The sequence below is a fragment of the Macrobrachium nipponense genome, chromosome 1, assembly GCF_015104395.2.
Source record: "Macrobrachium nipponense isolate FS-2020 chromosome 1, ASM1510439v2, whole genome shotgun sequence".
NCBI lineage: Eukaryota > Metazoa > Arthropoda > Malacostraca > Decapoda > Palaemonidae > Macrobrachium > Macrobrachium nipponense.
Window position 1 is genome coordinate 62,914,059 of NC_087200.1, and position 22,500 is coordinate 62,936,558.

Genomic DNA, 22,500 nt, shown 5'->3' on the forward strand with positions numbered 1-22,500 from the left:
GAAGGAAGCTCCTGCTCGCTATTGGGTGGGATGACTGTACCCTGTACATAATTCAATGTTTCATGGCTTGTAATTGTTACTTTTATATTATTTATTTCCGTTATACGTACTTAAAAAGGCAGTGGACTGCTTTTTATTGGTTACTTGGATAAGCCATTCATTGTCCTTGATGTGTCTGCATTCCATGTCTTGTGTTGGATATATGTTAAGTAATTTGTTTTCTAGTATCGCTGCTGAGATTTTGTTGTCAGCTTTGAGGACTAGAAATCTTGACCAATTATCTGGTCCAAAGAGGTCATCAAATGTACCAATGTAGGATTAAGTCGGTAATTTTTGTTTCTTTTTGGTCCTTGTTTTATGTATGTTGCTTGTCTATTATGATTATATTTTTCTGTATTGTTGGGAGGTTTATTTGTCTCTAATTCAGAATTATTGTTCATCATATATGGTTCCATTGTTACGATATTGGAGTTTACCAATTTATTTTTGTTTGTTTCTTTTTTATTAATGCACTCTATTTGGTTTTCTGGTTTTGCTGCTTTACTTGGAACAGGGTGTTCCTTTGTATCATTTATAGTACTTTCACTACTTGTGGCAGTACCAAGGAAATTCGGGAGTGACATGCCAATAGTCATCAACTGTGCCGGAGTTTTTCCATCATGGGGCCCAAGGGTACTCAAATCATTTATTTCATTAATCATAAATTTGAGATGAGATTAAAAAAAAAAAAAAAAAAAAATCTTGAAAAGATATCATTGGCCCTTCGCGAAGTTAAATCTTCCACCAAAGGCACAAGTGAGAAGACTCCCAAATGTCCGCATCCCTACCCTACCCCAAAGGGGATGACATAAGATTAGTATGGCCAAAGTGTAAGCAGAACCCGCTTGCTAGGACTAAGAGTATTACGATAATACAATTATCTCCATCCTAATCACATTATGGGTAAACTGGATAGAATGCCGAGAGCTCTATTCCAGGCCACCCCTGGAATCCGTGGTCCAGCTCCACAGAATAGTTCCGCCTGAAAAACAGGTCCGAACATTGTCGGGTAGATGATGGATCTACCACAGTTCTCACTATTTAGCTTTGGATTTAACTCCACGTTAAGCCATATGTTTTCTCATTTATTTGCTTTCAAAAATTTTGGCAAAAATGGAAAAGTCCACAGAAGTTAACTCAAAAATATATAATGTTATATGGGACTCTTGGGTTCGAACCTGGCAAGAGATTCCCGAGGTTCGAGAGCCCCCTCACCACGTCAAGGTGGTCCCATAATGAGGGGGTGTTTAGTAGTAAGGACCTCCTTGATACATATGGCTTTGTCTCCATCAGAGGAGTCAAAGTGGGAGGTCTTAGAACCCACTGTTTTGGAGTATTAGCCCAAGCATGGAATCTGCTCAGAAGGAATAGAAATGCACTTTGCTGGAGTTCTGACAGACAGTATAGTGTCCCCTTCCACACTCCTACTGAAATCTAAGACCCACAAAGACAGCTTAAATTGAGCTCTTTCATCATTTACATTTGCTGCAAGGAAGGGCATATTTTTGTTTGTTTGTATGGCGTCTTGACATTGCATGAAACCAGTGGTTATTCAGCAACAGGACCAATTACATAGTATTTCACATATGTCTAGCAACCAACCAAATTCTCTTTGATTCCTACAAGGACTGTGATCGAGGCAGATGGTATGAGCCATCCACACAGGCAAAAAGTAGACTGAGCAATTTGCTGCAGAGCAGATGATGCTTGGATACTGCATAATATGTAATAGACCTATAGTGATAAAAAGAACAAGTGTATATTAGAAACTACCTCGTGTAGCTACCTATAATCACTGTATAGGCAGCAAACAATTATAATTATCATGATCAATGAGAAATATCCATTACACAGTAATATATATTATTAAAATAATTCATAATTACTACAATAATATTGCCTCAAAGTATTTTCTCACAAATGCCTCTAAACTCAATTAAGGAAAAACCAATGGATACCCATACAGTGTATTGCTATACATTTTTATAACTTATTTTCCCCAAGTGCATTCCCATTGCATATCAAAAAAATTATTACTATCCAAATTTATATAAAATCATTACATATCTCTAAGATTTTAATTTGTTTCACAAAGCTCACCATTATGAAAATGAACCTTTTAGTTTGATTATAAAATGCAACAAAGGAAATATAACAAAGTTAAAAAAGCCATGACTCATGAGTTCCAATAACAGAATTGTCTAATATTGTATTATTGTTAATTATCACTTTGGGAGACAAGAAAACGAAAACACAGAATAGCTATAACAGCATAGCCTGGCAATCTAACCCTACCTTCTCACATGGTGGGAGATCCACTGGCTCCCATTTTAACAATTATTTGGCTACCTGTTATAATTATCAGAAACTAAAATTTTTCATTGGTCTTACAGCTAAGAAACTTTCATCTTGAGAGAAATTCTCTGTGATGATAAAAAAAGGCACTCAATAACAAAATTTACAAAGCAAAGGGCTGGAATGTCAAACAATAGTGTAGACCATGCATGCAATGAGGAAAATGGCTAACATATGCACTGTTGCCACATCTGCATGCGAAGGATGAAAGAAAAGACAAGGCAGTCACTGTGGACAAAAGCCCAAGCCCTCTTGTCTCAAGTCTTTTATATTCTTTCATTGTGTCAACAAGCATGATTCTGCCTGAGACCCACTATAAGAGAATTCTTTGAGATTGGCTGATCTATCTCATGAAGCCCTGGGGGGACCATGAAACTAACTACTTTCAAGACAAAGAGCAGCTATGCTATAAAAAAACGTTTATCACAATAGCAATTACCTTCTTTACCAATAGCTGGACTAAAATGAAGTGTACAGACTCCTAAGTCATGGGCCTTTGATTTGATGGCTATGGGGACTGAGTGACCAAATCGGGCATCCCAAATTCTCAGTTCTCCTCCGCTGCTACCTGTTGCTAAATAACTGCTGTCTGGGGTGAAACCAACTGTTGTCACTGTTGATTCATCACCACTCATTCTCCTGTAAAGATAAAAACATTTTCTCAAAAAAACATAAAACTGTTTTCTGTACTTTAAGCAGAGCCTTTTATTGATCAAAAAGACTAGATTAAGCAATAATCCCCTAGTGCCTAAAATATTTAAAGTTGCTGAATATTCTTTTTGATGGTAGGTTACAGTAACAAGCAGTTTCTTTACCCAGATTTTTGCTAGATAGCAGAAAGAGTCTGCAAACTGTTTTATGGAACAAGAACGTTGAACTGAGATGAAAAATATGGCTAGGAGTGGTTGTTCTTCAGCACAAAAGTCGAGCAAGCTGAGATAGATGTTACTTAACAGTGTAGAGTAGTCTACTTTTTACATTTGGCCTTTGTGATAGCTCTCTCAAATATCCTGTGACTCATTGCTGGGAATATATGTTCTTTATATCACTCTGAGCATCAGTTCTCTTGCTTGTTATATTTTTGCAAAGTATAATGAATGTTAAGTATAAAATGTATGTTACATACTTTTATAAAATGCAAAGCTACTAGTACTTTATATTTTAATTCATAAGCTGTTTACTTGTTTAACCCTTAAACGCCGATTGGACATATGAAACGTCTACGAAAATTGTCTGTTGGGTGCTGAATTGACGTAAGAAACGTCGACGTAAAAAAGTTTTTTTAAAAATTCGTGGAAAAATAGTTATAGGCCTACTTGGCGAAAACTTTTGTATCACGTGCCTTGAGGGATGCTGGGGAGTTCACGGATCAAGCTGTTGTTTTGTTTACAATCATTACCCAGGCGCACAAGCGCGAATTTCTTTCTTCTCGCACTAAAAAGCATCAACGGCATATCTCGGAAATTATTTTGTCACATTGACATAATTTTTGCACCATTTTACATAAGCCGTTACATAGTTTTATATATGAAAATGTGCGCAATTTCATGTAGAATACAACCAAAAATCAAACCATGGTTGTAGCTTTTATCAGTTTTGAAATATTTTCATATAAATAACGATGTGCCAAAATTTCAACCTTTGGTCAACTTTAACTCTAACGAAATGATCGAAAAACGCAATTGTAAGCTAAAACTCTTATATTTTAGTAATATTCAATCATTTACCTTTATTTTACAACAAACTGGAAGTCTCTAGCACAATATTTCGATTTATGGTGAATTTATGAAAAAAAACTTTTTCCTTACGTCCGCGCAGTAGCTCTTCCGAAAAAACCAAAAATTTTTTTGTCCGAAAGTCGTAATGTTTGCACCATTTTATATTAGCCGTTACATAAAGTTTTATATATGAAAATGTGTGCAGTTTCATGTAGAATACAACAAAAAACAAACCATGGTTGTAGCTTTTATTAGTTTTGAAGTATTTTCATATAAATAACGATAAGTGCCAAAACTTCAACCTTTAGTCAACTTTGACTCGATCGAAAGGGTCGAAAACGGCAATTGTAAGCTAAACCCCTTACATTCGAGGAATATTCAATCATTTACCTTTATTTGCATCAAATTGGAAGTCTCTAGCACAATATTTCGATTTATGGTGAACTTTTGAAAAAACTTTTTCCTACGTCCACGCTGTAACTGCCGAAAAAATCAGAAATTTTTCGTCCGATTGTCGTAATGTTTGCACCAATTTATATTAGCCGTTACATAATGTTTTATATATGAAAATGTGCACAATTTCATGCAGAGTACAACTAAAAAGAACCCATGGTTGTAGCTTTTATCAGTTTTGAAATATTTTCATATAAATAATAAGTGCCAAAATTTCAACCTTCGGTCAACTTTGACTCGACCGAAACAGTAAAAAAACGCAATTGTAAGCTAAAACTATTACATTCTAGTAATATTCAATCATTTACCTTTATTTTGCAACAAATTGGAAGTCTCTAGCACAATATTTAGATTGATGGTGAATATTTGAAAAAAAACCTTTTCCTTGTGCTCGCGCGGTAACTCTTCCGAAAAAATCGAACATTTTTTCATCCGAAAGTTGTAATGTTTGCACCGTTTTATATAAGCCATTACATAAAGTTTTATATATGCAAATGTGTGCAATTTCATGTAGAATACAACAAAAAACAAACCATGGTTGTAGCCTTTATCAGTTTTGAAATATTTTCATATAAATAACTATAATTGCCAAAATTTCAACCTTCGGTCAACTTTGACTCGACCAAAATGGTAAAAAAACGCAATTGTAAGCTAAAACTATTACATTCTAGTAATATGCAATCATTCACCTTTATTTTGCAACAAATTGGAAGTCTCTAGCACAATATTTTGATTTATGGTGAATTTTTGAAAAAACTTTTTCCTTATGTCCGCGCGGTAACTCTTCCGAAAAAATCAGAAATTTTTTCAACCGATTGTCGTAACGTTTGCACCTTTTTATATTAGCCGTTACATAAAGTTTTATATATGAAAATGTGCGCAATTTCATTTAGAATACAACTAAAAACAACCCATGGTTGTAGCTTTTATCAGTTTTGAAATATTTTCATATAAATAACGATATAGAAAAAATTCGACCTTTGGTCAACTTTAACTCGACCGAACTGGTCGAAAACTGCAATTCTAAGCTACAACACTTACGGCCTAGTAATATTCAATCAATTACCTTCATTTTGCAACAAACGGGAAGTCTCTAGCACAATATTTCGATTTATGGTGAATTTTTTAAAACTACTTATTTTTACGTTAGCGCGTTACGAATTCATGCATCGTATTGTGATAATATTTTCTCTGTGTTGCTTTGATAGTTTTAAAATTTGTTATATACAAAAATCATCCCAATTTAGAGTACAATACAACGAAAAAATAATTAAATTATTAGCTCTAACCGTTTTGCTCACAGCACGATTTGTATACAATTATATATTAAATTTTTTTCACGCTGTCATATATTCCAATATTTATATATGATAATATTTTTTTTCATTTCTGATGGTTGCATATTAAACTTCAGGTAATGACAAAAAAAGGAGCCAAAAATTAACTCAATCTTGAAAATTAAGTGTGCTGTGATTTTTTTTAAAAAACTTTTTTTCTGCTTTGACGCTCACTTGCGAATGCCGCCGGCATATGGGAGACACTTTCAGAAATAGCGGCTCGGCGATTAACGGTTAATCAGTGCTTGAAAAATGTTTAATAGTAAAGTTAGTAGCCAGAAAAAACTAACCCTAAGTGCAGTTTTAAAACACTAAGAAATGCACATTTTCATTAGCAGGCAACCAAATCCTGCATTGCCTGCTATTATGAGATCCTAGTTTGTAAGATACTTTTGACAACACAAGACTGGCCTTATAACTAGGCTTAATACTTCTTTCCAACCTACAAAATCACTGATAATATTTAACAAAAATTACTAACTAAAAATTACAATCTGAACAACAATTATGAAGTTATTCATGTGTATAAATCTCAGACATTCAGTCAATTAACATGTTCCCTTTGTATAGGTGTACTAAACGGAAAAGTTCCACCAAATAACAATCGATGCCAACAATCAACAACTATGTACAACAACAATACCATAAATCCTATATTGTAAATGACAACAAAATGTTTGGCAAAATGCTGATTTGTCCAATCAAGGTTCATAAATGGTAAAGGCACAACATCAAAGGGATGAAGGAGAAGCAAATTGCATATGGAGATGCAGATTCCACAGCTCTATACTCAAACATCAATATAACAATGACATTCTCTCTCTAGCCTAGTAAGGAATAGCTACTGAATCACATTTTCCTCAAAAGATTAAAAAAACTCCCAACTGGAGAACCCTTCTGAGAATCCCATTTCCACAGTTTTCATCAGAACCTAGGCAAGCTGTACTGTCACACCTGAAGGATATATGACTTGAAATTCATAAAGGAAATCATTTTCTGATGAGGCAACCAAGTTGATTATTAGACTATTTATGAATTCCACAGAATGACTGTACCAGTCAAAAAGGATAACTTATTTTAGTTGATGTAGTGAAAGAAACTTAATCTGATCCATGCTGATATCTCAACACAGGTTTTCTGTTGTCTCTATGAAAATAGTCTTCTCATTACCAGCCATTGTAGGTTGCAGACTGACTTCTCCCAAGATTTTTCTGATGCAGAGGATAGACTCTCCTTCTCCTTAGATCTTCAACATGTGTCAACATTACCAAAATTATGTACCAAAAAGATTATGCTTCCAAAGATGGAAATTGTCTTGGTCTACACCGTTTGGAGAAAGCACCATATGACCCATAAAAAAGCCTTTCTCCTTTACTGCATTAAAAACAGTCTTGTTCCTGGTGTTTGAATTACATTAATGAGCTTCATATTCTATCAGTCAGTCACACAAGACTGACATTCTGTTCACCTGGCTATTTTACCTCTGGATTTGTTTCTAGGACTCAAATCTCACTAGGGTGGTGACTGTACTACCTATCACCTATCACCATTTCATCACTTTTGGCTCAGAAAAGTAATTACCAGAGGCTATGAAATATGAAAATAACAATGGACAGTAAAGTATTCCAAGCTCAAATCAATGCCCATAATGTAAGTTTTATCATCTTGATTATTTTCTAAACACACAAAGTGCATGCAAGTGCTTTAATAAAGGTATGATAGAGATGTAAAACTAGCTGACTTTCAATTAAAAGATGTGATTAAGAGGCTGGAGATGTACTCCTCAGACCTGCTAAGGAAGATTCTAGGCAAACTAATCAATCACCAACTACCTCGCCCTCTCCCTCTCTTTTCTCTAGCTCTCCTATATTATCCTTATGATATAATCTTCCAGTTTATTTGATCCTACACGTACACAAGGTTAATTAACCATGTTGAGTTAAACCTCTAGAAAATGGGGACATACACCCAGACACCTATACATTAAACTGAGTTGCCTTTACTGCAGACACTTTGAACTCTATACCAGCAATACTCTTTAGATATACATACACATAGATATACATACACATACATAATTACAGCTCTTATCCTTGTCCCACTAAGGTTCAAGCAAGGGATTTGGCAGTCTGAACTCCTCCCAATTTATACTGAGATTCGGACATATAAGCTATGGGTTTGTTATTAAACAGTTTTAACTTTAAAAAAAGCTGATTTTTTCATCTAAAAAACTAGTTTTTTAATATAAACCAATGAATTAATTGGCCTCATCCAAACCCCAAATTAGAGATGACAAACGTTTTTGATACAAAAAATAAGATGGGCTGTCAGCAGAGATTTCCTGGGCTTTAAGAGGCATGTGTACTGATCAACCAACATCTGATGTTTGCCATGGAAAATTTCAAGGCAAGTGTAATGGCACTACAAATTACTATGTGGTTGTGCTAAAATTCATTGTTTTACTTGAAAAAACTAAGTCCTATCTGCTCTAATATATCCTGCACCCATTCAGTCCATATATCCCAATTCTAGCAAATCTAATCACTTGATTCCCTACTAGGATCTCCTTTTGATGAATAATTCAGAAGTATGTTTGTTGGAAAGGAGAGGTAATCTCATTCAGTCTGAGGATCCTTGGTGCACAAAGGTTTTTAATGTGCAGAATGTAGAGCTGCAATGTCATTCACTAGATTTTGCAGGTATATAATGATGGAGCTGCTCATTTATAACTTTAGGAGCATATCCAGATGTTCCGGTACAAAACTAGTCATTAAAGTGCCATTTTAAGTGCCAGGAAGACAGTACTGTCAATCTTAATATCCACCATTTATTAATGATACTATACCAATACAATTTTGTTCCAAAACTATATGTATCATATAATTCCTAACATTTTACATATTAAAACAATGAAGAACTCAACTATTACTCTGAATAATTTATTTAAGAGAAACTTTAATGGAATACGGAATTAACACTGCAAACATGTGGAAGATTTAGTAATACAGTATAGAAAACCAATAACATCAGCAATAATAAATTTTACAAGCATAACTGCTTCAAAAGAAACTTTACAACATATATCACACTTTGTGAATCAAACAAACTTATAATAACATGTAATAGTAATTTTACTGCCACTATTTTGGCAGTTAGTAATAGCAATAAAGTTCTACTGCAGTATATGTATACACAAATCCAATAAATGTACAATGGTATCAAAAGAACTTTAAATAAAAAACTTGCTGAAAGAGCATGTGAATAAAAAGCCAACTAACATGTGGCTATATACGATGAACATGTTTAGAATCAGAGGGGTCAGATTCTTTAGCTTATAATTTTTAACATGTCATGATAAGAAAACATGGGAAGACAGTCCAACAGGAACATAGTATACTCTATTTCTGGCAATACCATTTAATTTGAATTTGATGAATTATCTTTATTCCAATGTCTAAATTATAAAAAAAGAGTGCATATTATCTTACATTAAAATACATAAAATCTACACAGTAAAAAATACTAGTAATACATTGATAGCAACAAACCTAAAAGTGTAACCAATATGAAATGGAGATAATCATGGTCAAGACGACAGCAAAAATTATGTGGAAATAGTACACACAATACAACTCAGTCATAGAATAAATTTTTTTATCAAATCCAAATTCATTTATTAAATGCAGGAAACTGAAAGAACATGGGTACTTTTCCACCTCTAGTGAGGGCAGTTGGTAAAGTGACAAATGATTTCCAATTCTTTGTGAGTGAAACATTAATGGGACAGATCAACTCATAAGTGGTAGTAATTTGCACACTGACATTATTTGCTAATATGATTTTGCAAATTAAAAAAATCTATTAAAAAAAAACTGTTTTATGGATCTTACTGAAAATTATTCAGGGGATTAATTTCTATTTAAGAAAGTTAAATATATGAAGCAGAAAGGGAACATAACCTCGTTATTTTTTTGTTGCCACTTTCAAAAACTGCCAAGCTTTCAATATATGAAGGCTGAATACATGAAGCAGAATGGGAACAGAACCTCTTTTTTTATTGTCACTTTCAAAAACTGATAAGCTTTAGGTATATGTATACTGAATTTTGTGTTTCAAGCCAAGTATCGTACGGAGTAAAATTAAATCTACTATTCAGTCCCCAGGGATTTTTTTTATATTCCTTGCTCACTCAAGATTAGAAGTATATATTTTGTAGAGTTAGCACAAATAAATATTTGTCAAAATGTTAATTGCTATATACCACATTATGTAAGATTTATTACTTTTATGAAGCATTTTTAACAAAACTCACACCCACAAATCATACTGATATTGTAAATGTGAACCCTGAACATCAGTGATCAATGATTAGAAAATATTTCAAGTGATGGAAAGGATAGAGAAACTGAATACTGTACCATTTGGAATTGTTATTGTGTAAATTCATAAGGCTGAGAGACATAACTTCAAGAGAAATTTTCTAAAATATAAAGGCAAAGCAAGTCTATAATTATGTGTGTGGAAAACTAACTGGGAATAATTGCTGGGGTAAAGGGGTAAAAAGAATGACAGTCTTTTACTGCTTTGATACGTATTTCCAGTCACATTTACTCTCATTTTCTAGTCTATTGTTGCATCACCTATCAAGGAAATATTCAATATATGCAATGGATGAGCTTTTTATACATGCTCATATGTTTGTCTATATATTGTAATCTTTACTATTTTCTAACATTATTTCAGTCGTTGACACCAGTTTTGCACTACGTTTCAATTATTTTCTCTCAACATTACTTCATGCCTTTTGATATCACAGTTTTGACACATATAATGGATACAAAACTCAGGAAACATGAACACTAATTTCCAAAAAACAGTTCTCAAGAGCAGCATTTGGTATTTTTAAGGATGCATGACACAGAAATACTAGGACGAAATTTTTGTAAATACTAGGGCAATATTATCTAGAATCTTTTCTCATCAATGCAGTAAAGTGCCTCACTGGAAATATATATGGTATGAAGCTCATTATTGGGTTATTTAATCTGATGACATAGGAGTGTTTTGTTTCTTTTGTATTTGTAGTATGTGGCAAGGAGGAAGAACTTGGTGCTCTTGATGAGATATCAGCCTGATTTTTATTTAGTCCAAATCTACTTACAACAAATAGTGAAGCAACTGTAACTCAACATGCATACATACAAGCTTTAAAAATGTATGATCCAATCATAAATGGGAGCTAAGTTTAAGAACCTGACATGAGGTGACAGTGAACAAGATTCAATTGAAATTATTACTAAATCTTAACATAAAGCACATGATAAAATGAAACTCAATTGAAGCATTTGTATTCTGTATTGTATATGCATTTTAAATTATGAATATTATTCTCCTAATATTACAATTTCTTTATCCCTGATTGTTAAAATCTAATCATTTCTCTTATTTTCTTATTTATTTTTTAACTATAATATTCACATGTTTTCATGTCCTAGTATGATGCATCTATCAATAACCCCTCTCTCTCTCTCTCTCTCTCTCTCTCTCTCTCTCGTCTCTCTCTCTTCTCCTCTCTCTCTCATCTCTCTCTCCTCCTCTCTCTCTCTCTCTCTCTGTGTGCGTGCGTGCATGTGTGTGTACCTTCCTTGCATAAAAATTTACTCAATACAAATTAGCCAAAGAAAATTCCTGACAAAACCCATGTCTTGAAACTCGGATATTAATAGCCCTTCCCATGTATGATACCAGGCTAAAGTAAAGCCTAAGCATGAGGGCCCATCTAGGAACCCAGAATGAACAAGGATAATTAATATGAAAGGCACTCATCATAGTTGTGCCATTACTTCATGGCATAATTGCACTGCATCTTTTAACCGAGAGGTTTTCTCCTATATTCAAAATATGATACGAGTACCTGTAATGTACACTACAGAATGCCCCTGTAATGCCAGCATCTATGAACAGTGTCTTGGTCAACCTAACATACATACTGCACTTCGACAACAATAGTGTGACATTATTTTAAAGGTCAATTATTGACATATTGACATACGGTACGTATGTATATTGAGCCCTTCCATGGGAAGGTGAAGAAGTAGGTTTTATAAATGACTGACTTACTTTTGTTGTTCATGCATGTTGCACACAGGAATAAAATGCCTGGCTGACAGCTGCATTATGCATATCAAGATGAAGGTCAAACTTATTAGGTCAAGGTTCCAATAGCAGGAATTAAATTTGGTTATAACTTTTGCACAGGACAATTTAACTTATGAACTGTATAAGACGGGCACTTCTTATTTGGCGAGCATAATTAACTAACAAAGCCAACGAGTAGACCGAGGTCAAGTTCAAAGTTAAAACTGCAGAACAAGAGTAAAAGACAAATTTTAGAATTAATTAATGATGTCCTGTGGAGAATTAGATCAAGGTCATCCATCAAAAGTTGAAATAGGAATATAACCTTGGCTTTAAATTATGAGCTATACAAGATAAAGATTTCATATTTGGCATGCATAAACTACTAATAGTATACGTAATGTGCAAAAGAGGTCCAGGTCACAATTGAGGTTACGGGTCAAATTGAAAATTAACTGTCCAAAACTTATGAACTTAGAAGGCAAAGACATCATATATGGCTTGAAAAATCAACTAATGTAGCTGATTAACACATGAAATCAAGGTCATACTTAAGAGATCAAATGCCAATAAAGAATTTTACTTTGGCCATAATTTGTTAAATATACAAGATATATAATGCATAATCGGCATGCATAATCCATTAATGATGTTGATGTGCCAAATGGTTCTCAAGTTTGGCCACGATAAGAGAATAAAACAGCAGAAAAAATGTAATAGAAATGCACAGCAGAACAGTGCAGTTTTAACTGTGTTAGTGAAAGCAATCATTATATATTACACAAGTGCTAGAAGCCTAGTTTATTCTAATATAATTGCATCTAGTTTTAAAAATTACTACATCTTTTGTAAGAATACAAATATCAGCCTAGGGCTGTATAAAATTTCTATATTTTAACTAAGGTACTCTGTCAGGACTTCATAGCAAAGTGTATACCTGCATGGAAAAAAAAAATTTTTAAATCAACGTGTTTTTCATAGCTAACAAACCTGAGGTCTTAACAATAGGATATTTCCCAAGCACAGCTGGTGATTGGTTATTACAATCAGAGATTGTAAGCAAGGAATCTGTGAGATCTGGCAATCCCTGTGCGTACGAGGTGAAACCTGGTCAGCGACCGCACATAACCCCATGACGCAGTCTTTTCCAGACCCAGGAAAAAAAATAAAATAAAAATTAAGAAAGGGGGCCAGCTAGAGGTGGGCAGTACATGTTAAGACCTCAGGTTTGTTAGTTATGAAAAATACAAAGTGATTCAAAAATTTGTCATTTGTTCATATGCTGAATAAACCTTCAGTCTTAACAATAGGATAGACTTATACTCCCAGAACAAAACAAGTTCCAAAGGAGGTGGACGAATGCCTGTGAGAAGATAGATATACTGATATCTCAACTCAGTCATCTGGGTTGCAACACAATGATATATGTGCAGATTCATTGCATTTAAGGGACTAAAGAAAATTCTGACTGTTCAATAACAAACCATATAATTACAGAGGTCTGTTATTACTCCTGACACCCCCTTGCTAGAGAACGGAGTATATGCTACTGAATAGAGGGTTTGCTTATTCATAAATAAAATCACCAAGCAAACAATCAGTATGGCTACCATACTCACCTGTATGATTCAGACCAGTCCAGCATATGACATGTCTATTCCTCAACCTACCCGAAGGAAGAACGGAAAGAGGGGAAAGAAAGAGACCAGCCCACTCACTCATTCATTCTCTTTTCCACACAATCACCTTAGGTAAGATACAAAACTGCCTAGTCAAGGACAGTGGATGAGCTACACAACTTGTTGGGCAGCCACCACAGGACCCTGGGAAAAAGTGTCCATAAACCTGTGGGCAACATCTCTCAAATAAAAAAAGATGAACGTGGATTGGTGTAACAAGTAGTACCATCGTTCAAAACTCTATGAATAGCAAAATTTTTTTTTGAAAGCCGGAGAGGAACTTATACCTCTGACTCAGTGACAGAAACATCAAGAGACAAATAAGCCTGCTTGATTGCCTCATGAATCCAGAAAGAAATGGTATTCTTGGAAACCTCTTTCTTTGTTCCACCCATAATAACAAAAAGCCTACGACACCCCAGTCTGAGATGTCGAGTCCTTTTGAGATAGTAATGCAAGGTTCTTACAGGACAGTAATAAGAGCTCTTGTGGGTCATTATCCACAAAGTCATTCAAAGACGGAATGGAAAGAAAGGCAAATTTGCCATCATGTACTGAGGGATTCTGGGTCTTTGCCACAAATTCCGGGACAAATTCGAAGGTCACTGACCACCAACCCCTGGTACATTTCACATCCTAACTAAGGCCATGAGGCTCTCCCACTCTCTTTGAGGAAGCTAAGGCAAAAAGAAAAACTGTCTTCAGTGTCAAGTTTTTGTCCAATGAACGAGGCAAGGGCTCGAAAGAAGCTCTAGCAAAACTTCTAAGGACAAGTGAAACATCCCATGTGGGAGGCTCAAGTTCCCTTGGAGAACAGGTCACTTCAAAACCCTTGAAAAACAAGATCTCCCAGTATGAGATGTCTACACCTCTCAGGCATAACAGCAAGCCTAAAGCCACTATGTAGCCTCCGATAGCACAAACTGAAAGACCTTTCTCATCCCTGAGGAAGACCAAAAAATCTGCTATGCATTGAACAGAGGTCTTGAGTGGAGTGAAACCCCATCGACGACATCCACCACTGTAGATTGCCGATTTCCCCTGGTAGACCGCAGAAGAAGGCTTCCTGAGATGGTTGGACATATGTCTTACTGTCTCCTGAGAAAACCCTCTCGCTCAGAGGAGATACTTGATAGTCTCCATCCATGAAGAGACAAGGATTCTACCGACTGGTGAAACCTTTTGGCGTGAGGCTGGCAAAGCAGCTGCCGCCACTGGGGAATCTCTCTTGGGACCTCTGACAGCAGAAAGAAAAGATTTGAAAACCATTCTGCCTGTGGCCACAGAGGAGCCCCGAATGTCATCTTGAGGTTGTGAGACCTCATCATCCTGTTCAGCACTTAACGGATCAGGCAAAATGGAGGGAAGGCATACACTTCTAAGGTTGTCCTAAGGGTGTTGGAAGCCACAGACCACCAAACAATAAACTTCTAGTTTCCTGTTGTAGCGAGTTGCAAAGAGGCCTAACATAGGCCTCCCTCAAACATGAAAAAGCCTGTCCGCCATGACTTTATGTAGAGACCACTCCGTGTCCAGGATCTGGTTCCAATGGCTCAACTTGTCAGCGGCCACATTCCTTTTGCCTGGGATGTACCTAGCTGAGAGTTCCACCGAGTTGTCACTCGCCCACTGGTGTAACTCGACTGTCAAAGAATGGCGCTGGTGAGACACCAGACCCCCATGTTTGTTCACATACGCAACCACTGTGCCATTGTTGGACATCAGAACCACCAAATGACCCTCTATCTTCTCCCAAAACTCCTTCAGACCCAGAAAAGCTGCCTTCAACTCCAAAACATTGATGTGCAGCAGCTTCTCTTCCATACTCCAAACACCTGATGCGATGAGGTCCCTAGGTGAGCACCCCAACCTGTGAAAAAGGCATCCAAAAACAGAAGGAAGTATGGAGGGAGAGAATTCAGAAGGACACCTACTAAGAGATTCTGATCGCCCAACCACCAACAAAGTTCTTTCTTCACCTCTTCACACAGTAACTCTCTGAAGAGGGGAATCTCCTGCCAGAGACCAGAAGTCTTTCAGTGTCCACAGTAGGGATCAAAGATGGAGACGACCATGAGGGACCAGCTTCTCGAGGGAAGAAAAAATCCCCAGAAGAACCTGCCACTGGTGAGCTGGTTGTTCTGGCTGTAAAAGGAAATTGCATGCTACCACCTGCAACTTCTCCAACCTCTGGTCTGAATTAAACACTAGATGCTGCTGTATCCATCACCATACCTAGATAAAGGACCTTCTGGCTGGGATCCAGATTCAACTTCAAGGTTCACTACAATGCCCAGCTCCGAACAAAACCAAAGAGTATCTCAGTCTTGCAACAGCTTCTTCCTGGAGCTCGCCAAGACCAGCCAGTCATCGAGGTATCTCAACAGGTGAATCCCTTGAGCATGAGCCCATGTGGAGACCAAGGATAAGACCCTTGTGAACACCTGAGGGGACGTGGTTAACCTGAAGCAAAGGACCTTGAACTGGAACATTTTCTCTCCAACAGTGAAGCGAAGAAACTTTCTGGACGAAGGAGAATAGGAATCTGGAAGTAAGCGTCCTTCAGGTCTATTGACAGCAAAAAGTCATTGCCCCTCAATGCTGCCAACACCATCCGTGGCGTCTCCATCTTGAACCTTGTCTTCTTGACAAAATGATTCAAGGTGGAAAGATCGATTACCAGCCTCCGGTCGCCTGTCGCCTTTGGTACCAAGAAAATGCGACTGTAAAATCCTGGAGAAGGCAGCATTACTTCCTCTACCGCATCCTTGTCCAGCACCTTCAACACTTCCCCCCGAAGAGCTAATTGTAAGGGTATGTCTGACTGGGCCACGGACTGTTCGAGAGGAGGGGAGAGAAGTCGAAAGTAGAAGTTATCCCGCCCGCAGAATATCTACTACCCACTTCACTCCGTAATCTCACCACTTGGCCCACTGGCCCGCCAGGCAGGCCCCTACCAGTGGCAAAGAAGAGGGAGAGGCCCTCACACTATTGATGACCACCTCTACCCCTTCCTCTAGATCCCCTCCCAGGTTTGTAGGGACGGGATTGAAAGGGACGCTGCTTATTTGACTTAGCCCGAGAGGAGGACCGTGGGACCCTAGCCGAAGCAGAACCCTTAGAAGACTTGATAAGTGAAGAACCTCTTACCTGTTTCTGAAGGGGGAAGAAGACGGGGATGACGGAAACGTACCTCCGACTTTGAAACTGCTTGGTGGACCAATCTGTCCTTGGTATCAGCCCATCGCCAATCATCGCATTTTCTAACACCATCCTAGGGAACAGAAATTGAGAATCCACAAGATCCCCATTTCGGAGTGCCGACTAGGACTCAGAGTCCACAGTGGAAAATGGAAACAGCTGTAGACTCCATAGCCAAGGCTTCCTGATATGATCAAGACCAGGCGTGAGACAAATCACATCCAGGTTTAGGTGATGAGGCATCAGATGAACTGAATTAGTTGAATAATACTTCTTATGCCATGTGAGAGGAGGAGGAAGAAACTTGAACAACCCCTTCGAATGCAGAGAGCCATCTCAGTTCGACACCAAAGCGTTCACATGCTGTAAGACGGACTGGGCATGGCCTAACAAAGGAAGTTCAAAAGAAGACTTAGGTCAAGACTGGCACCCAGCAAGGTTTCCAAACATGTAGGTGTGACTGAAGACTGAGCCTGTATCCTACTTTCGAGATTGTTGAACCCATGAATGAGGTCAACAACCTCTGAAAAGGAAGACGACTGTCTCCCACTTCCTGCTCCAGCAAAGGAGACTAATGATACGAAGAAGCAGGTGTAGCGAACAATACGCTAGAGGGTCTAGCCTTCTGGATATCAAAGGCAGGGGAGACACTACTAATACTCACAGAACCAGGTACTGAAGGCTGTTGATTGTCTACCAACGACGACACTGGAGACAGATCCCTGCTCAAACCTCGTTCCAGATTCGTGCGAAGAACCATGTACACCACCAGTGAGACTATCACATACACGTACGTCATGCAAAGCTTGTACGTGTTCACACAAGAAACAGCGTACATGGTCATGTGACAACATGAGTACACGTCCATTAGGCGTTGATCGAGCCCGGTCCCAAGACGCAGAACGTGAACGAAGTGAGCTTCTTGAAGGTGAATGATTATCAAGACTTCTACCATGCAAATGAGGAACCTGTCCTTGGACCATGTCTTTGTTAATTGAAGAATCCTTCTGTACGGCCTGAGCCACCTCTGTTTCTGCAACCTTAGACTTCTTGATCGGAGCTTTATCATCCTTACGACAACGTACTGGCACCGAGGCAAATGAAGGGGGGGCATTTCCAATCACATCCACATGTACGCGCAAGCCAGAGGCATATCCATGTACCGAAGACAAATGGTTCACACTCAAAAATTGTCATGAACTAGTCCATGTGGAGAGACACAGCCATGAATTGAAGACATCGAAGGATTACCAGCATGCACAGAGGAGACCTTGCCAAGCAGCGACAGAGTGGAAGACTTCTTCCCACAGGCTCCACTGCCAGAACCACGCATGCCAACCCGAGATGGAGGACAATTGTGAGGGGAAGTAGGTGAAGCGCTCCTCTTGGTAAAACGACCATGGACGTGCGTGGGAGAGACGAAGACGTAAGAGGAAGAAGGTGAAACACTCCCTCAACGAGAAGCAACTTCTTCCCTACAAGATCTCTTAGTGGCAGAAGGAGGAGAAGAGACCTTCCGTTTGACAGTCTCCTTAGTAGCAAATGCAGAGAACTTCTCTTCCAAAACAGAGTCCAACCCCTTGAAGACTGCCTGAAGCAAAGCCTCAGATGGCTCAGCAAGTGAGGATGATGACGTCATAGCTGGAAGGGATGACGTCATAGCGGCGGGAGGATGAGCGGCTGCTACCAATGACGTCATGGAACGAGTGGAAGCTGGGAGTAACGTCAAGACCTTTTTATGACCAGAGCTAGTCAATGGCCTTACTGGCGGAGCTGACCCACAAGATGGCTGCCCGGGAGACCCAGCATAGATGAGACCAGGGGGAGGCAGGAGAACAGCAGTAGCTTGTGGTTGGGGGGGGAGGTACGGGCCTCCATGAAATGAGACAAAGAACCTCTCAAGGAGGGTGAACCTTGTAGCCCAAGCGACACCCAAACCGCCGCCATTTTGGATGACTCCAAATCTAAAATAAATGAACATGATGAGGAACCCTCCTCACCCCCGGGACAAAAACTGGAACCAGTGGGAGAGGGAGTTACATTACACATAACCTCAGCCTGTGGCACTCCCGATACTTCCATTGACGAATCAATGTTAAGAAAAGGAAGGAGACACAGGAACACCAGAATTAGCATCAAATGTAGGAGCAGCAGCCAAATCATCCCGAAGAGGCGAAGAAAACCCCTCCCAAAAGGAAGAGTCGAAACTCAGCTATGCTCCCTCTTCTTATAAAATAACTTCGTTATACCTTAGGCAAGGTACGACAATACGGGCAAGGATTCATCACCGTACAAAAATTAGCTCTGCACCTTCTGCAAGTTGTATGCGAATCCGTAGCCATAGATGCCAAAAATCTTGAGCACAGGAACCCTCGGATGCCAGGACACATTTGCTGGCGAGGTTGTGAAGACTTGGAGAAGCCATAACCCAATACCACACACACACAACACACTGAAAGAACAGAACATGGGCAGAAAACAACCAGCTTGGAAAAAGAGTAAATCGTAAGCGTCTATGCTCCAAGGCGGTTAGGAAAAGACTGAGCATCACAGGGTTATGTGCGGTTGCTGACCAGCTTTCACCTCGTACGCATAGGTGTTGCCCGATCTCATAGATTCCTCTCTTACAATCTCTGATTGTAATAATCGGTTACCAGCTGCACTTGGAAAATATCATATTGTTAAGACTGAAGGTTTGTTCTGCAAATGAACAAACATGATTTGTTAAAGGACCATTGACACTGGTAACCAGATTACAGTATATATTTTCATATTACTGATTTTCTGATGGATCATTGACTAATGAACATTATCGTTCTATATTGTATTGTTCAGTGCAGTAAAATAAAATATACATTCTTTGGGTTTAGCATAACAGCCTTGACCACAGTTCACACATTTTTTTTACTGCATGGTTGCTAGATCACCAGCTACTCATATTTGGGTTATCTTTAGATATTTTTTGTTAGCCTATGTGATCTTAGTTCTCGGGTATAACTTAGAAAAGAAGGCTCTCCATTACTTAACCTTGGCCACTTGAATGAGAGACCTTTAATTTTCTTACTGGAGAAGATATAAATATTCCCCAACTGTTTTTATAGTCCACATTAGTGCTTTTATCTAATTCTCTTTCTTGTTTAAAACAATCAAGCCTTGGATTCTAAGTGATGGTTGTGTCTGTATTTTGCATTTATGTAATGCGATTCTACTGTTCTACAGTACTACTTGATCCACAGTATTTACTTCTAGGGTTATCGTTACATTTTTCAGAGCACTATTTACAGTACGTAATTGTATTAGTGAGGTTTATGTATATAAAGTCTTACATTTCCATTCACGCCCAAATTTGTTTCTCCTGAAAGAAATTGTTAAATTGAGTTTTTGCCACTTTTGGTCAGATTTATTTCACTTATTGGGATACAGATTTCACAATCTTGTGTGTTGTTATATTTTACAAGAAGATGTAGTAGATTTCCTGTTTACTCACCTTCCCTGCATGATAATTTAACTGTACTTTACAGGCCGTATATTTCTGCGTATAAGATGACCTTTGAAGAATATTAACTGTCATCAATGCAGTTTCCATGCCTGCCACGAGGCTGCTCTTAGAAAATAGTTGAACTTCTTTTATTATGAGTTTCCCTCAGATTTATACCCATATGTCTGGAATATTCATAGGGCCTTTAATGTTATCATTGTATAAAGATAAAACCTAAAACTAGAAGGAGCAGGATATGAGACTTTACTCACGAAAATTGTGCAGGTGAGAAAATATGCTATCCAATTTCCCCTCCCTGAACATTCTAAGGGTAACCAAAATTATAGGCAAAGTCACACACAATTCATTAACCCTTAAACGCCGACTGGACGTATTTTACATCGAGATAAAGTGTCTGTTGGGTGCCGACTGGACGTATTTTACGTCGACATACAAAAGTTTTTTTTAAAATTTTTTTTTAAAATTCGCGGAAAAATACTTATAGGCCTACCAGCCTAAAACTTTTGAATCACGCACCTTGGGGGATGCTGGGAGTTCACGGATCAAGGCCTTGTTTTGTTTTGAAGCGTGACCCAGGTGCGCATGCGCGATATCCCTTCTTCTCGCTCCAGCCAGCATCAGTAGCGCACCATCCGAGAGCGATCTTTCGTGAAAAGCGTGTTTTTCTGGACTTGTGCGAGACTTTGAGCATTTGTATTGCTACAGGACATTCGTAGATATGTCTCAACGACGTGTGAACCGTGAAAGGCGCGTTTTACCTGTCGGAAGGGATCGTGTAAGGCGAGTTTTGGACCTGGATGCTGGCGAGGGGCCAAGCACCCAGCATGACCCCGCGCCTCAAGGCCGTTCTGTGCGGCCACGTGTGGCTGAAAGTGTTTCAGGAACACATCGTATGCCTTTGGTTACCCCTAGGAAGCATGTGGGCGTCCTTAGGGGCATTCGTAGGCATTTGGGAGGCCTCCAACCAAGGGACATAGACGAGTATCTTTCGGAGCTTGATCGGGAACATGTCGCAAGTCCTCATTTTGATGGCGGATGGTCATCGAGTGATGAGGACATCAGTCCCGATGAAAGTGAGGATGAATATTTGCCCCCAATGTCCGTTCGAGGCTCACATCCCGAAAGTGAGCTCGAATTCAGTGGGTTCAGTGCTTACGAGGGGGAATCTGATGAGGAGGGGGAGGGTGGGGATACAGGCTCAAGTTTTATCGCAGAGGACGATACAGAAAGTGAGGGCCTAAGTGAGGGTGATGGGCCAACGGGGGTGGGTAGTGTGCATCGTGCGCGCACGGGCACGTAGAAGGTCGGCTCGTCGCGCCAGCCAAGGTGAAGGTCGGTCGTCGGAGAGTGACGAGGGGTGGACGGAGGACCCCACCCCTCCTAACATGCACCCCTTCACGGCAACCCCTGGGATGACCGTACCAGTACCCCTGACTGTTTTGGGGTTCATCCAGCTTTTCCTGACGCGGGAATTGCTGGAATACCTGGTACACGAGACGGTGGACTACGCTCGGTACTGCCGGTATGAGCTGAGGACGACCTTGTCGTATTACTGGCGGGGTTGCAACCTCATTGACATGGCGCATTTTTTGGGGCTCCACATTTATTTTGGTATGACACCTGCTGTCGACGTCAGGCAATATTGGAGGAGAAATTATTTTTTATGTATGCCGAATGTGCCTGGCGTTATGTCCCGTGATAATTTCCTGGCGTTGGACAGGTACTTCAACGCCTTCAACCGAAGGGCCATACCCCGGAATAACAGTGATCGCCTCATTTTAGTGCCTACAGTGTTGGATTATATCCGTGAGCGGTGTAGTAATCTCGTGATTCCTGGAAAGAACCTGTCTTTGGATGAGGGGATGATGCCTTACAAAGGACGTCTTAGTATAAAAGTGTATAACCCCAAGAAGCCAAAGAAATATGGTGTGAAATTCTTTCTCATTACCGAGGCCAACACTGGATACGTTGTGGACTTTTCAGTGTATACCGGGGTCTTCTCCACGCTGCGTGACACTGTATTCAACCTTGTGGGACGTTTCCGTAACCAGGGATATCACCTGTTTATGGATAATTATTAT

General features: G+C 38.9%; 2 protein-coding genes across 6 annotated transcripts in view; both read right to left on the reverse strand.

The window, feature by feature from the left end:
* LOC135219355 (NAD kinase 2, mitochondrial-like) overlaps positions 1-22,500 on the reverse strand; it is a gene marked incomplete at its 3' end in the record, with an annotated part of 495,179 nt that overhangs the window by 246,385 nt on the left and 226,294 nt on the right.
* Positions 1-22,500, reverse strand: part of LOC135219357 (WD repeat, SAM and U-box domain-containing protein 1-like) — a 255,489-nt gene that overhangs the window by 144,710 nt on the left and 88,279 nt on the right. For both annotated transcript variants that reach the window (XM_064256049.1, XM_064256048.1), the window contains one exon: positions 2,834-3,033. In XM_064256049.1, the coding sequence (XP_064112119.1) occupies positions 2,834-3,033 (200 nt within the window). The remainder of the gene's footprint in view (positions 1-2,833; positions 3,034-22,500) is intronic.